Raw genomic sequence first — 14,586 nt, forward strand, 5'->3', positions numbered from 1 at the left:
TTGTCACAGAAAGCATGGCTTTTAGTAGACTGTTCTCTGTTAAGTTTCTTCATGGGATTTTCACAATATAGCTTTCGGGAGTGGACGATTCTCAAGATAACTGGAAGCAAAATCTTCTCGAGGAAATATTTCCCCGATATTTAGGCAATTTTGATATCACACCTCAGAAAGGCTGAAATTAAAGCAACTCATGCAAAATAGGGAATCAATTTTTATGTAAATAAATATTTTTTCTGTAGATCAAAACCTGTAACTAAGGCAGAAATTCCCGACACAGCACACTTCAGTTGTATACTAAATTCTATTTCACATAAAATACATATTTTTTGTAATATTTTATGTAAATAAATATTTTAAATAATTTTTCTGAAAACAAATTATCGTTTTTATTTGTTATAATTTTGAACTTTAACAAAAAATTGTGCACTGTCATATTGTTGTTGTGGTCTTCAGTCCTGAGACTGGTTTGATGCAGCTCTCCATGCTACTCTATCCTGTGCAAGCTTTTTCATCTCCCAGTACCTACTGCAACCTACATCCTTCTGAATCTGCTTAGTGTATTCATCTCTTGGTCTCCCTCTACGATTTTTACCCTCCACGCTGCCCTCCAATACTAAATTGGTGATCCCTTGATGCCTCAGAACATGTCCTACCAACCGATCCCTTCTTCTGGTCAAGTTGTGCCACAAACTTCTCTTCTCCCCAATCCTATTCAATACTTCCTCATTAGTTATGTGATCTACCCATCTAATCTTCAGCATTCTTCTGTAGCACCACATTTTGAAAGCTTCTATTCTCTTCTTGTCCAAACTATTTATCGTCCATGTTTCACTTCCATACATGGCTACACTCCATACGAATACTTTCAGAAATGACTTCCTGACACTTAAATCAATACTGGATGTTAACAAATTTCTCTTCTTCAGAAACGCTTTCCTTGCCATTGCCAGCCTACATTTTATATCCTCTCTACTTCGACCATCATCAGTTATTTTGCTCCCCAAATAGCAAAACTCCTTTACTACTTTAAGTGCCTCATTTCCTAATCTAATTCCATCAGCATCACCCAACTTAATTAGACTACATTCCATTATCCTTGTTTTGCTTTTGTTTATGTTCATCTTATATCCTCCTTTCAAGACACTGTCCATTCCGTTCAACTGCTCTTCCAAGTCCTTTGCTGTCTCTGACAGAATTACAATGTCATCAGCGAACCTCAAAGTTTTTATTTCTTCTCCATGAATTTTAATACCTACTCCGAATTTTTCTTTTGTTTCCTTTACTGCTTGCTCAATATACAGATTGAACAACATCGGGGAGAGGCTACAACCCTGTCTTACTCCCTTCCCAACCACTGCTTCCCTTTCATGTCCCTCGACTCTTATAACTGCCATCTGCTTTCTGTACAAATTGTAAATAGCTTTTCGCTCCCTGTATTTTACCCCTGCCACCTTTAGAATTTGAAAGAGAGTATTCCAGTCAACATTGTCAAAAGCTTTCTCTAAGTCTACAAATGCTAGAAACGTAGGTTTGCCTTTCCTTAATCTTTCTTCTAAGATAAGTCGTAAGGTCAGTATTGCCTCACGTGTTCCAGTGTTTCTACGGAATCCAAACTGATCTTCCCCGAGGTTGGCTTCTACTAGTTTTTCCATTCGTCTGTAAAGAATTCGTGTTAGTATTTTGCAGCTGTGACTTATTAAGCTGATAGTTCGGTAATTTTCACATCTGTCAACACCTGCTTTCTTTGGGATTGGAATTATTATATTCTTCTTGAAGTATGAGGGTATTTCGCCTGTTTCATACATCTTGCTCACCAGATGGTAGAGTTTTGTCAAGACTGGCTCTCCCACGGCCGTCAGTAGTTCCAATGGAATATTGTCTACTCCGGGGGCCTTGTTTCGACTCAGGTCTTTCAGTGCTCTGTCAAACTCTTCACGCAGTATCATATCTCCCATTTCATCTTCATCTACATCCTCTTCCATTTCCATAATATTGTCCTCAAGTACATCGCCCTTGTATAGACCCTCTATATACTCCTTCCACCTTTCTGCTTTCCCTTCTTTGCTTAGAACTGGGTTTCCATCTGAGCTCTTGATATTCATACAAGTCGTTCTCTTATCTCCAAAGGTCTCTGTAATTTTCCTGTAGGCGGTATCTATCTTACCCCTAGTGAGATAGGCCTCTACATTCTTACATTTGTCCTCTAGCCATCCCTGCTTAGCCATTTTGCACTTCCTGACGATCTCATTTTTGAGACGTTTGTATTCCTTTTTGCCTGTTTCACTTACTGCATTTTTATATTTTCTCCTTTCATCAATTAAATTCAATATTTCTTCTGTTACCCAAGGATTTCTACTAGCCCTCGTCTTTTTACCTACTTGATCCTCTGCTGCCTTCACTACTTCATCCCTCAAAGCTACCCATTCTTCTTCTACTGTATTTATTTCCCCCATTCCTGTCAATTGCTCCCTTATGCTCTCCCTGAATATCTGTACAACCTCTGGTTCTTTTAGTTTATCCAGGTCCCATCTCCTTAAATTCCCACCTTTTTGCAGTTTCTTCAGTTTTAATCTACAGGTCATAACCAATAGATTGTGGTCAGAGTCCACATCTGCCCCTGGAAATGTCTTACAATTTAAAACCTGGTTCCTAAATACTGTCATATTATGAGAACATAATTTGAATGAACTTCATTTATAAATGTATTGCGTAGCGAGTGGCCTCCACTACACGTGGTTCCTTGCTAACTGGGGGAATCCCTTATTTACAATGTGGATGACTGACACAATGTGCACAAGTCTTCAGTCACTGTCCTTATCTTGTTCAAAACAGAGCATTTATTATAGCACAGTATGTTAAATGATACGATTGGTGATACAAGACGAAAGTAAAGTCAAGTATTTGCACCCTTATACATCAATATGTTGCCGAATTTAATGGCATCTTTGCAAATGATGGAAGAATTCTATTCTGCCAAAAATGTGGGAAATCAGTAAATGCAGCCAAATGATCTCAACTCTTTCAGCATTTAGCAAGTAGTTAGCATTGATTAGCTGGTTAATTTGGGGAAGGGAACCAAACAGTGAGGTCATCAGTCCCATCGGATTAGGGAAGCATGGGGAAGGAAGTCGACTGTGCCCTTTCAAAGGAACCATCCTGGCATTTGCCTGAAGCAATTTAGGGAAATCACAGAAAACCTAAATCAGGATGGCTGCACACAGGTTTGAACCACCATCCTCCCGAATGTGAGTTCAGTGTGCTAACCACAGCGCCACCTCGCTCGGTCGTAGTTAACACAGAATGACCACTTCACATATATCTTCTAGAGATGACGTTTTAGGTGAAGCAGCTTCCTTTCCACATATCCTAGTTCCAAAAAGTTCCAAATATTATGCAGATTTATGCAACACTTTCCTTAGATGTGATACTCTTTTATATAAATTTACAAGTCCAGCGTTCAGAAATTTTCTTAAGAATTACACAAATTTCGAAACACCAGAAGAATCAACATTAAGAAAATTGTATATGACTACTTGTTATGAAGAAATTCTAAGGAAGATATCAGTGCACAATGTGAAAATAATTTGGGTAAGCAGTGATGAATCATCAGACTCAAAGTAGGAAAGTGGGAAATGTTGTGGTAGGCATGCCAGGAAATGACAAAATAGTTTACAAGCAGTGTTTTCTTTCAGCATGTAAAAAAAATACCGGCACTGAATCATGTCACAATGGCTTGCTTATTTAATGAATCTCTGCAGTTGTTGTGGCCAAATGGGGTTAAGTTTGATAGTGTTTTGCCCTTCCTTACAAATGCTGCTCTACACATGAAGAAGGCAACCAAAGTCCTGTCTGTAAGCTTTCCACACAATATGACTTGTATATCTCCTGGTTCACATAGAGTACGTGAGCAGATACGAACATTATTTCCTAAAGTGGACAAATTGATCTCAAATAGCAAGATGGTGTTAATGAAAATGCCGACAAGAATTGATTTGTTCAGAACCAAAAGTCCAGATCTTGCACTTCCACCTACACCCATAGTTACCAGTTGGAGGGCATGGCTGAAAGCAGCAGTGTATGAAGCAAACAATTTTGAAAATTTTAAATCAGTGATTGATGAACTAAATAAGGATGATGCTCCTTCAGTTGAAATTCTTCAGAAATTAACAACAGAAGGCTAAAAAATGAATTGTCTTTAAGACCTGCTAATTTGATTTTCTTTTTTTTTCTCTCTACCAATAAATTAGAAACATCAACTGACTTTTTAATTTCAGAGATTTAATGAAGTATAGGACATTGAGAAAAAAATTAATTCACTCACAGGTCCAAAAGTGGAAGCTATTAAACGAAACTTAAAAGTGCATTAAAAAAGAGAAAAATTGGATTTCACACTATGTGTAAAATTGTGCAAGGCTTTCTAGGGGGAAGTAGATGGCAGTGAAATTGAAAATATGTGTGCCAGTGACATCCTTGTGATGAAATATGGAAGGCTGTCATCATATGATGGAAGGTCCTTCTCTCAGTATTGTGTGTTGTTTTGAGACAATCAATATCGGTTTATGATGGAAATCTTGGAGGAAATTTTCGTAGTTCACTGTAACAGTGACTGTTTCCACCCACCACTGTGCATTTTTAAGCATATTTTTCACACACAAAAATATTTCAAAATTTTTTAGCAAATAAAAATCCGTTCCCTATTTAACACTATCTAGAAATAGCTGTGTTTCTCTAGAAGCAACCTCAATTTTACTCTTCTATGTTTTGAGCTATGGGCAACATTATACAAGATAGGTTCATACAAAATTTCATACACAAAATTAATTTATATTCAGTTTACAGCATATTTTTATTTCATAACTCCAAAATGTTTTTTGATGGCAAGAGAAATTGTATTACACCATGTTGATCAAAAGTTACAATTTTCAAAAATGATGGGAATGTACATTTTTATACAGCTTATCTAAAAACTCTATCAGTTTCTTTTGTGTCAACATGTCAAGTCAACCAAGTCCACTGCAAGCATGGGATTTTTGCTGATACTGGAACTCCCTTTGAGAATTAACTTGCATCAGTCCATGCTAATTTTTAGTATTAACACAATGATAGAAATGGTACCAGAACTGCTAAGGGTTTACAAGTGATGGACGGAAAAGTCAAGCCCACGGGTGGAGCACTTTCCAAAGTTCTAAATCCTTTGGTGGAGTGTTTAAAAGAGGTTCGTAAACCTAAAAGTGGGCTGTTGCGCTAGCATTCCCATACCTCTCACACACAACCACCAAGTAGGTTGGTAGAATACTTGAAAAATGTGACTTATAATACATTGAGTCCTAAAACAGGACTGAATTGTCTGTTGCGCTGCATTTAAGATGAAGATGGTCCCCAAACACCTGATGTAAGCCAGATATTGTGAAAATGGCACTGTCAGATGTAGACACAGAAAAAATTGTAATTTAAAAGGTATAAACAACACCAAAATCACAACAGACTTAAGAAACCAAATGACTCAGCTGTTGTCGATCACTGACTTGTGAGCAACAATTGAAGAATGTGCAGGCGCCAAACTCCTGGGAGATGTATAATAAAGGAGATGATGATGACAATTACACAACTGCACAAGTTAATGAGCAAAGAGTGAAACTTTGTACTTAAGTATCACAGCAGATGTGGCACTTGATTTATCTGGAAATTATTAATGAACCTTACTGCCACCACCCAGAAACAATCTATGTTAAGTACACAGCTTGCACAATTCATTTTGCTAGAGCCCATTCCGTGAGCAGCTGAGAGTGGGAAGACCATTAGAGAGGCTCTGAAATTATCACATAAAATGACAATATCAGCTTAATTTCATGCTTCAAAATCTGAAGAATCACAATAAAAAAGTGTTTACATATGTTGTTGTTGTTGTTATGGTCTTCAGTCCTGAGATTGGTTTGATGCAGCTCTCCATGCTACTCTATCCTGTGCAAGCTTTTTCATCTCCCAGTACCTACTGCAACCTACATCCTTCTGAATCTGCTTAGTGTATTCATCTCTTGGTCTCCCTCTACGATTTTTACCCTCCACGCTGCCCTCCAATACTAAATTGGTGATCCCTTGATGCCTCAGAACATGTCCTACCAACTGATCCCTTCTTCTGGTCAAGTTGTGCCACAAACTTCTCTTCTCCCCAATCCTATTCAATACTTCCTCATTAGTTATGTGATCTACCCATCTAATCTTCAGCATTCTTCTGTAGCACCACATTTTGAAAGCTTCTATTCTCTTCTTGTCCAAACTATTTATCGTCCATGTTTCACTTCCATACATGGCTACACTCCATACGAATACTTTCAGAAATGACTTCCTGACACTTAAATCAATACTGGATGTTAACAAATTTCTCTTCTTCACAAACGCTTTCCTTGCCATTGCCAGCCTACATTTTATATCCGCTCTACTTCGACCATCATCAGTTATTTTGCTCCCCAAATAGCAAAACTCCTTTACTACTTTAAGTGCCTCATTTCCTAATCTAATTCGCTCAGCATCACCCGACTTAATTAGACTACATTCCATTATCCTTGTTTTGCTTTTGTTGATGTTCATCTTATATCCTCCTTTCAAGACACTGTCCATTCCGTTCAACTGCTCTTCCAAGTCCTTTGCTGTCTCTGACAGAATTACAATGTCATCGGCGAACCTCAAAGTTTTTATTTCTTCTCCATGAATTTTAATACCTACTCCGAATTTTTCTTTTGTTTCCTTTACTGCTTGCTCAATATACAGATTAAACAACATTGGGGAGAGACTACAACCCTGTCTCACTCACTTCCCAACCACTGCTTCCCTTTCATGTCCCTCGACTCTTATAACTGCCATCTGCTTTCTGTACAAATTGTAAATAGCCTTTCGCTCCGTGTATTTTACCCCTGCCACCTTTAGAATTTGAAAGAGAGTATTCCAGTCAACGTTGTCAAAAGCTTTCTCTAAGTCTACAAATGCTAGAAATGTAGGTTTGCCTTTCCTTAATCTTTCTTCTAAGATAAGTCGTAAGGTCAGTACTGCCTCACGTGTTCCAGTGTTTCTACGGAATCCAAACTGATCTTCCCCGAGGTTGGCTTCTACTGGTTTTTCCATTCGTCTGTAAAGAATTCGTGTTAGTATTTTGCAGCTGTGACTTATTAAGCTGATAGTTCGGTAATCTTCACATCTGTCAACACCTGCTTTCTTTGGGATTGGAATTGTTATATTCTTCTTGAAGTCTAGGGGAATTTCGCCTGTTTCATACATCTTGCTCACCAGATGGTAGAATTTTGTCAGGACTGGCTCTCCCAAGGCCGTCAGTAGTTCCAATGGAATGTTGTCTACTCCGGAGGCCTTGTTTCGACTCAGGTCTTTCAGTGCTCTGTCAAACTCTTCACGCAGTATCATATCTCCCATTTCATCTTCATCTACATCCTCTTCCATTTCCATAATATTGTCCTCAAGTACATCGCCCTTGTATAGACCCTCTATATACTCCTTCCACCTTTCTGCTTTCCCTTCTTTGCTTAGAACTGGGTTTCCATCTGAGCTCTTGATATTCATACAAGTCGTTCTCTTATCTCCAAAGGTCTCTGTAATTTTCCTGTAGGCGGTATCTATCTTACCCCTAGTGAGATAGGCCTCTACATTCTTACATTTGTCCTCTAGCCATCCCTGCTTAGCCATTTTGCACTTCCTGACGATCTCATTTTTGAGACGTTTGTATTCCTTTTTGCCTGTTTCACTTACTGCATTTTTGTATTTTCTCCTTTCATCAATTAAATTCAATATTTCTTCTGTTACCCAAGGATTTCTACTAGCCCTCGTCTTTTTACCTACTTGATCCTCTGCTGCCTTCGCTACTTCGTCCCTCAAAGCTACCCATTCTTCTACTGTATTTCTTTCCCCCCATTCCTGTCAATTGTTCCCTTATGCTCTCCCTAAAACTCTGTACAACCTCTGGTTCTTTCAGTTTATCCAGGTCCCATCTCCTTGAATTCCCACCTTTTTGCAGTTTCTTCAGTTTTAATCTACAGGTCATAACCAATAGATTGTGGTCAGAGCCCACATCTGCCCCTGGAAATGTCTTACAATTTAAAACCTGGTTCCTAAATCTCTGTCTTACCATTACATAATCTATCTGATACCTTGTAGTATCTCCAGGGTTCTTCCATGTATACAACCCTCTTTCATGATTCTTAAACCAAGTGTTAGTTATGATTATGTTGTGCTCTGTGCAAAATTCTACCAGGCGGCTTCCTCTTTCATTTCTTAGCCCTAATCCATATTCACCTACTATGTTTCCTTCTCTCCCTGTTCCTACACTCGAATTCCAGTCACCCATGACTATTAAATTTTCGTCTCCCTTTACAATCTGAATAATTCCTTTTATTTCATCACACATTTCTTCAATTTCTTCGTCATCTGCAGAGCTAGTTGGCACACAAACTTGTACTACTGTAGTAGGTGTGGGCTTCGTATCTATCTTGGCCACAATAATGCTTTCACTATGCTGTTTGTAGTAGCTTACCCGCATTCCTATTTTCCTATTCATTATTAAACCAACTCCTGCATTACCCCTATTTGATTTTGTGTTTATAACCCTGTAGTCACCTGACCAGAAGTCTTGTTCCTCCTGCCACCGAACTTCACCAATTCCCACTATATCTAACTTCAACCTATCCATTTCCCTTTTTAAATATTCTAACCTATCTGCCGATTAAGGGATCTGACATTCCACGCTCCGATCCGTAGAACACCAGTTTTCTTTCTCCTGATAACGACATCCTCTTGAGTAGTCCCTGCCCGGAGATCCGAATGGGGGACTATTTTACCTCCGGAATATTTTACCCAAGAGGACGCCATCATCATTTATCCATACAGTAAAGCTGCATGCCCTCGGGAAAAATTACGGCTGTAGTTTCCCCTTGCTTTCAGCCGTTCACAATACCAGCACAGCAAGGCCGTTTTGGTTATTGTTACAAGGCCAGATCAGTCAATCATCCAGACTGTTGCCCTTGCAACTACTGAAAAGGCTGCTGCCCCTCTTCAGGAACCACACATTTGTCTGGCCTGTTTACATATATATTCTGTAAACAGAACCTCTGCTTTTTTCTGCTCAATTGAGCCGACAAAATCAGCTTTGATGAAAAAATCATATCGGACCTGAAGAAGCAAAACGCACAAGATTTGAAAATAGCGACCAATATTTGTAAACGTTTCCACGGGACTTAATTCTTAATAAACTACACATATTATAAAAATGTCTGTTGTGTGTGTGTGTGTGTGTGTGTGTGTGTGTGTGTGTGTGTGTGTGTGTGTGTGTGTGTGTGTTGTGTGTGTTTTGTGACGTCTCCTGGCAAGACATTCACAAAATCATTGTAACATATGTGAAAAAAAAGAAACATTTATCTGTATTATTATTATTATTATTATTATTTTTTCATTTTTATGTTTCTGTGATAATTATGTAGGCCTATCTATATTTTGCAAATAACATGTATGGTTGGCAAGTGTATAAATCAAAGCAAACAATGATAATTAAAAAAGATAAAGATGTATATTAAATTGCCTATAAATAGTGGAGGTTAAAACGTTCTCTCTCTGCCTTCTTGTAGCCATGTGCGTACACATGCTTTTCGCGTACCTCTTGAACCACTGGACCAATTTAAACCAAAATTGGTACACATACCCCTTGCAGTTGCGCAACAATAAATGTGGAGGTAAAAACCACCTACCTCTCATAGTTCTGGAGACACGATGTCATAAACACTGAGGTGTGTGAAGAACTGCTGCATCATGCATGAAGTTGTACTACATTTATTCTTTACTAGCAAGATTCTACTAAGTTCAGCCAACTAAAGGAAATGCCTGGCACCTGGCTGCACTTTTGACAGCTCTCAAAAGGCTGATGGTGAAAGCCGTCTATAGAGCTACGAAGAGGTGTTGCCATACAGACATTTAGAAAATCCTGCTGGACACAAGTCAAGCAGCTGCACCCAGTGTACAAAAACTTCGTGGCATCATGTTTTTTGTCTGACTACCATACTTATGCATCATGAATATATCTCTTTGTGTGACTGTCTTATATTCAAAGGTTTTCACATGACTACAGGCACATGAAATTTTTTCAATACTCCACTACAAATACAGTTTTTCTTTTGTTTTCGTTTCTACTTGAAAATTGGCAAAATGAATGTCCAGGCAATGCCAGGTTTGTCAGCTAGTAAATATATAAACTAACAAGAAACCCACAAGAAAATGGGGTTCTGAGTGGGGAGAAATTAATATGTACTGTAAGTACCCGTGAATCACAGCAATACAGTAGTATATTGTAGGAAATGTGAGTCAACGGAGGTCGCCTTCTTGCAGTTGGTGGTGTCGTCTGGTGGTGTGTGTATTGTCCACGTGTTATGTAGTGTATTAGACTCATCCGAGTGTCGTTGGTCACAGTGTGAATTAATGTGTATTGACTGTGGTTGAAGAACGAATATTGGTTTCAGTGAGTTAGCAATTAATTATTTTTTTTTATGTGACTGATAGGTCAATTGGTGTATTGGTTTGCCGTTTGTCATGTGGTAAGGCATTTAATTTATTTTGTGGCTTCTTTTGTTAGGGATCGATATGACAGTGAAATTTAACAGTTCGTGGTTACATGCTGAGATGGGGGATAACACGACGCCCCTCATAACATTTTTGCAGATGCCTGTACTGCTGGCCGAAATTGGTGGTGGTGGTGGTGGTGAAAGTTTTGAGATTTATAGTGTGGTATCACTAGTTGCTGTTGACCTACATAGGTCAAGGGAAGTGATCAATTCCAGTGAATTTTATGTGTAGTGGAATATGGGAAGGTTATGGTGTCTTGTTATTTTAGTGTTTTTTTTTCATTGGATGTAGTGGCATGTGTTTATATTTAGTTTGTCTCCACCCAAAAACTCCCAATTTCCCATACTTGTCCCGTTCGTTTGATTAGGCTTTTGTGGAAGGTGTGTTTGTTGGTTTTACAATGCATTTTCGTGTTTGTTGTCATGTTTAGGTAATGACATCATAGGCACCATATTGGAGTCTTAGTGGATGGTCGTTTCCGCCATATTTGTGACGTCATGGGTCAAAGCAGACGGGTGGAATCGGACACTTCCGTATTTCCAATAAGATAGCTACTGATAACATTTAATTACAAGTCAGTTACATCCTTTGAATCATAATCTCACAGCGACATCGTGGCTCAAAGTCAAGAACTGGAGTCGCACACTTGAAACGGCTCCAGCATTTCACCCACTGTCCCATCTCACCAGATCAAGAAGTACACAGGTGGGCCCAGTTATACACGGGATAACAATAACCAATTCATGCCTGATGAATATAATAGAAATCAGTAATACATAACACAGCTCCCATCCCTGTCTCTGGCAGTAATTACTCCACATCGAAATTATCAATGTCGTGAAGTATGCCTATGGTTGTTTACACTGTAACTTCTGATGTGATAAACAGTACTATGTATGCACACTAAACTGCCACTTGGTGCAGTGGCTGATGGGAGTGAACGTAAAAGAGAAATGCCTTTATAGTTCCTCCCATCAGACACAGCACAGAGTTCAACTTAGTTTGTGTGTATGGTACCTCTGGTCCTACTTTATGTTACATAATTTATATATGTTACTTGGGCTTTTGAGCACAGAATCTGCTAATACTATGTTTTGTTTCTATCTGTAAGTATACCACACACATAAAAAACAACATTCATGGATACTAAATTCTCTCTTATTACATAAATCATGGGATATGTAACACTGTAAACACTTTGTACAGAACGAATCATACAATATTAATACTTACTTGAGGTTTTTCTCTTGTCATATCCAGATGCTAGACAGTTAAGAGCTGCAGTCACTACTGATGGTTCACTAAAGCCCAAAAACTTTTGGACTGCTTTGTCTACATATGGTTTCATTTCTTCTACATCTTTTTTTGACAAGTATGACGTCATTGTTACAAGAGCGCTCCAACAACGATCACAACTGGAATCATAATGTATGTAATAAGTTAGATATCTCATAACAGAAATGAAGCAAATTACATATCACACTCTACAATGTTCTATAAGTATTATGGGTAATCCACACTGTATTCACTCGCTCACGATTCTCATCGAAAAATAATCTTTGATACGAAATGAATGATTTTAGTGCCAAATGAACTGAGTGGTTATCAGGTTTGCATAAACTGACTAAGTTTACTTGAATGATGGGCGAGATCGTCTCATTTCTTCCTTACCCTGGGAATTCTTTGTGAAATTCAATAACAAACTGAAACGTCTTACTTTCCTTCATGGCCGCATTTGCATATTTTCACCTCTGGACAGAATGTCTAAAGGCTCATCTAGCTAATAACACTTTCATAGTGAGCGATAACAACACATCCTCCGCTACGAAGACTTGTGATTACAGTGTGTACATTACTACGCGCATTTACTAAAATAATAATATTTATGTGGTACTGAAAACTTAATAGCTGTTTACAAGGCAAAGATTAAATGAAATGCTCACTAGTGACGGAAATGAAGCCTACAGGTTATGTTCACGAAACACAACTACTATTGGATTACAGCACATACAGAACAGGTAAGGCTAAAATATGCTACAAGAACGTATCTCGAAAGACAACTTCACTGTATTTTTCAAAACAACTCAGTGTCTCTACAGTACACAACACATACAGCCCACAAATAAACTCCTTCCTCCATGCAAAGTCAAACACCGTGGTGCCAAAGATTATACATACGAAAACAAGTTTGGATCTTTGCCTCCACTCTGTCATCAACAGCTGCCATACTATAGAGATCACTGACTGCCACCAACACAAGATTCTGCAAACATTGAAGTTCCATGTCATAGGCCAAGGGCGAGGAGTATGACTACAACGTGCATCCGTTTGAACCCGCTTACTGTAGTCAAGCTTTTGCCCCCCTCTTTAATTTTTAGTTCACTGTCCCTACATTACCAAAGTGACGATTCGTAGATGACTCAGGATGTGTTCCATCACTCAATAACCAATCCTTTCTTTTAATCAAGATGAGCCATAAATTTAAATAACTTTTTTCATTCTTTTCCACTATTACACAAGAGAAGTTTGTAGTACAAAGTGCTGAGAAGTGAAACGATAGGAAAAGTATTGTCCAAACATTTGAAAACATCGTGCTGTTGTTGATAGAGGAAATATACCATGGCCTACAGACACATCAGATAATATATATAAGCCAAAATATAGAGCATTTAATAGCTTACCCATTGTGATTTTTTTCTTTAAAGTACTGAATAACATAAAAACATCTGTACTTTCTACTTCAATCGATCTGTTTTCTCGCTATTTACGTTCTTATTTATACACAGTATAGGCTTTTCCTTTGTCCAAATATAGAATATCTAAATAATTTTTTTGCCATCAGGCCTCTAGAAGAATGCTCATGGAAAAAATAGTCAAGTAATCACGGAATGTCTAATGAAATAGAAAATAAGTCAGTAAGACTTTAAAGTATTTACATTGACTCCAAACTCCGCTGACTCCATATCAATCACATATCGGAAAAAGTGTCTTGGGTGTCATACTTTATTTCGAAGCTAAGGATTTATTGACCTTATATCACATAGACATAGCTGTGGATAAACTTAGGATGACATACTTTGGACTATTCCAGTCACGTATGTTGTATAGTCTGATTGTATGGGGACAATCCCATGACATTAAGAACATTTTAAAAAGACAATAAAAGTCCTATGTATAATTTTTTCCAGGCTCAGAATACTCAAAATTATAAATTTATGCTTGTATGTGTTTTTTCTCTATGTTAGATATAATATTTCAGGATTTGCTGTAGGGGGGAAACTCATGAACACAGCAGCAGAGCTAAGGCTAATTTAGATATACCAAGATACAGGTTAACAAGTACAGGAAATTCTCACAAAGTGAATACACTCAGAATTTTCAAGAAAGTACCAATCTGTTCGGTCTATGGACCTAAAATTTTTTACAATCATGTGGTACATCTGATTATCAGGTCACCCATTTTATCATATTAAATAATTATTTTAGATGCTTGAAGAGGATATTAGTACTAAACAAATTTTCCTATGATCTACCATGTCATTATGTCCACTGAGTCAGGTGGCACAGCGGTTAGCACATTGAACTCGCATTTGTGAGGATGATGGTTCAAACCCATATTCAGAGATTCTGATTTAGGTTTCCCATGATTTTCCTAAATCGCTACAGGAAAATTATGGGATGGTTCCTTTGAAAGGGCATGGATGATTTTCTTCCCAATCCTTCTCTGATCCGAGCTTGTACTCCATCTCTAATGACCGTTTTATCGAAGAGACATTAAACAATAATCTCCTACATCATTATGTGATATGTTTATGCTTTGTATAATTAGGCTTGTATATTTTGTATAATCATGTCCTACATACTCTGTCCAATTATTATTGCAAAGTGTTTGTACCATACTACACTATAGTATAACTTACAGACACTAGCTCTTAGAAATTTACCTGAAGTTTATTTTATTATTATAATGCTTAA

The 14,586-nt window shown here is 37.9% G+C and overlaps 1 protein-coding gene across 3 annotated transcripts in view; it reads right to left on the minus strand.

Annotated features, from left to right (window-relative positions):
• Positions 1-12,761, minus strand: part of LOC124794892 (U4/U6 small nuclear ribonucleoprotein Prp3) — a 74,091-nt gene extending 61,330 nt beyond the window's left edge. The window contains exons 1-2 of one of the 3 annotated variants that reach the window (XM_047258590.1): positions 12,683-12,761; positions 11,845-12,026 (exon numbers count right to left, since the gene is read on the minus strand). In XM_047258590.1, the coding sequence (XP_047114546.1) occupies positions 11,845-11,995 (151 nt within the window). In that variant the 5' untranslated portion in view covers positions 11,996-12,026; positions 12,683-12,761. Of the gene's footprint in view, positions 1-11,844; positions 12,027-12,554 lie in introns of all 3 variants that reach the window. The other 2 variants (XM_047258589.1, XM_047258591.1) reach the window with 2 other exon arrangements.
• Between the last annotated feature and the right edge of the window lie 1,825 nt (positions 12,762-14,586).

The sequence above is a fragment of the Schistocerca piceifrons genome, chromosome 4, assembly GCF_021461385.2.
Source record: "Schistocerca piceifrons isolate TAMUIC-IGC-003096 chromosome 4, iqSchPice1.1, whole genome shotgun sequence".
Taxonomy (NCBI): Eukaryota; Metazoa; Arthropoda; class Insecta; order Orthoptera; family Acrididae; genus Schistocerca; species Schistocerca piceifrons.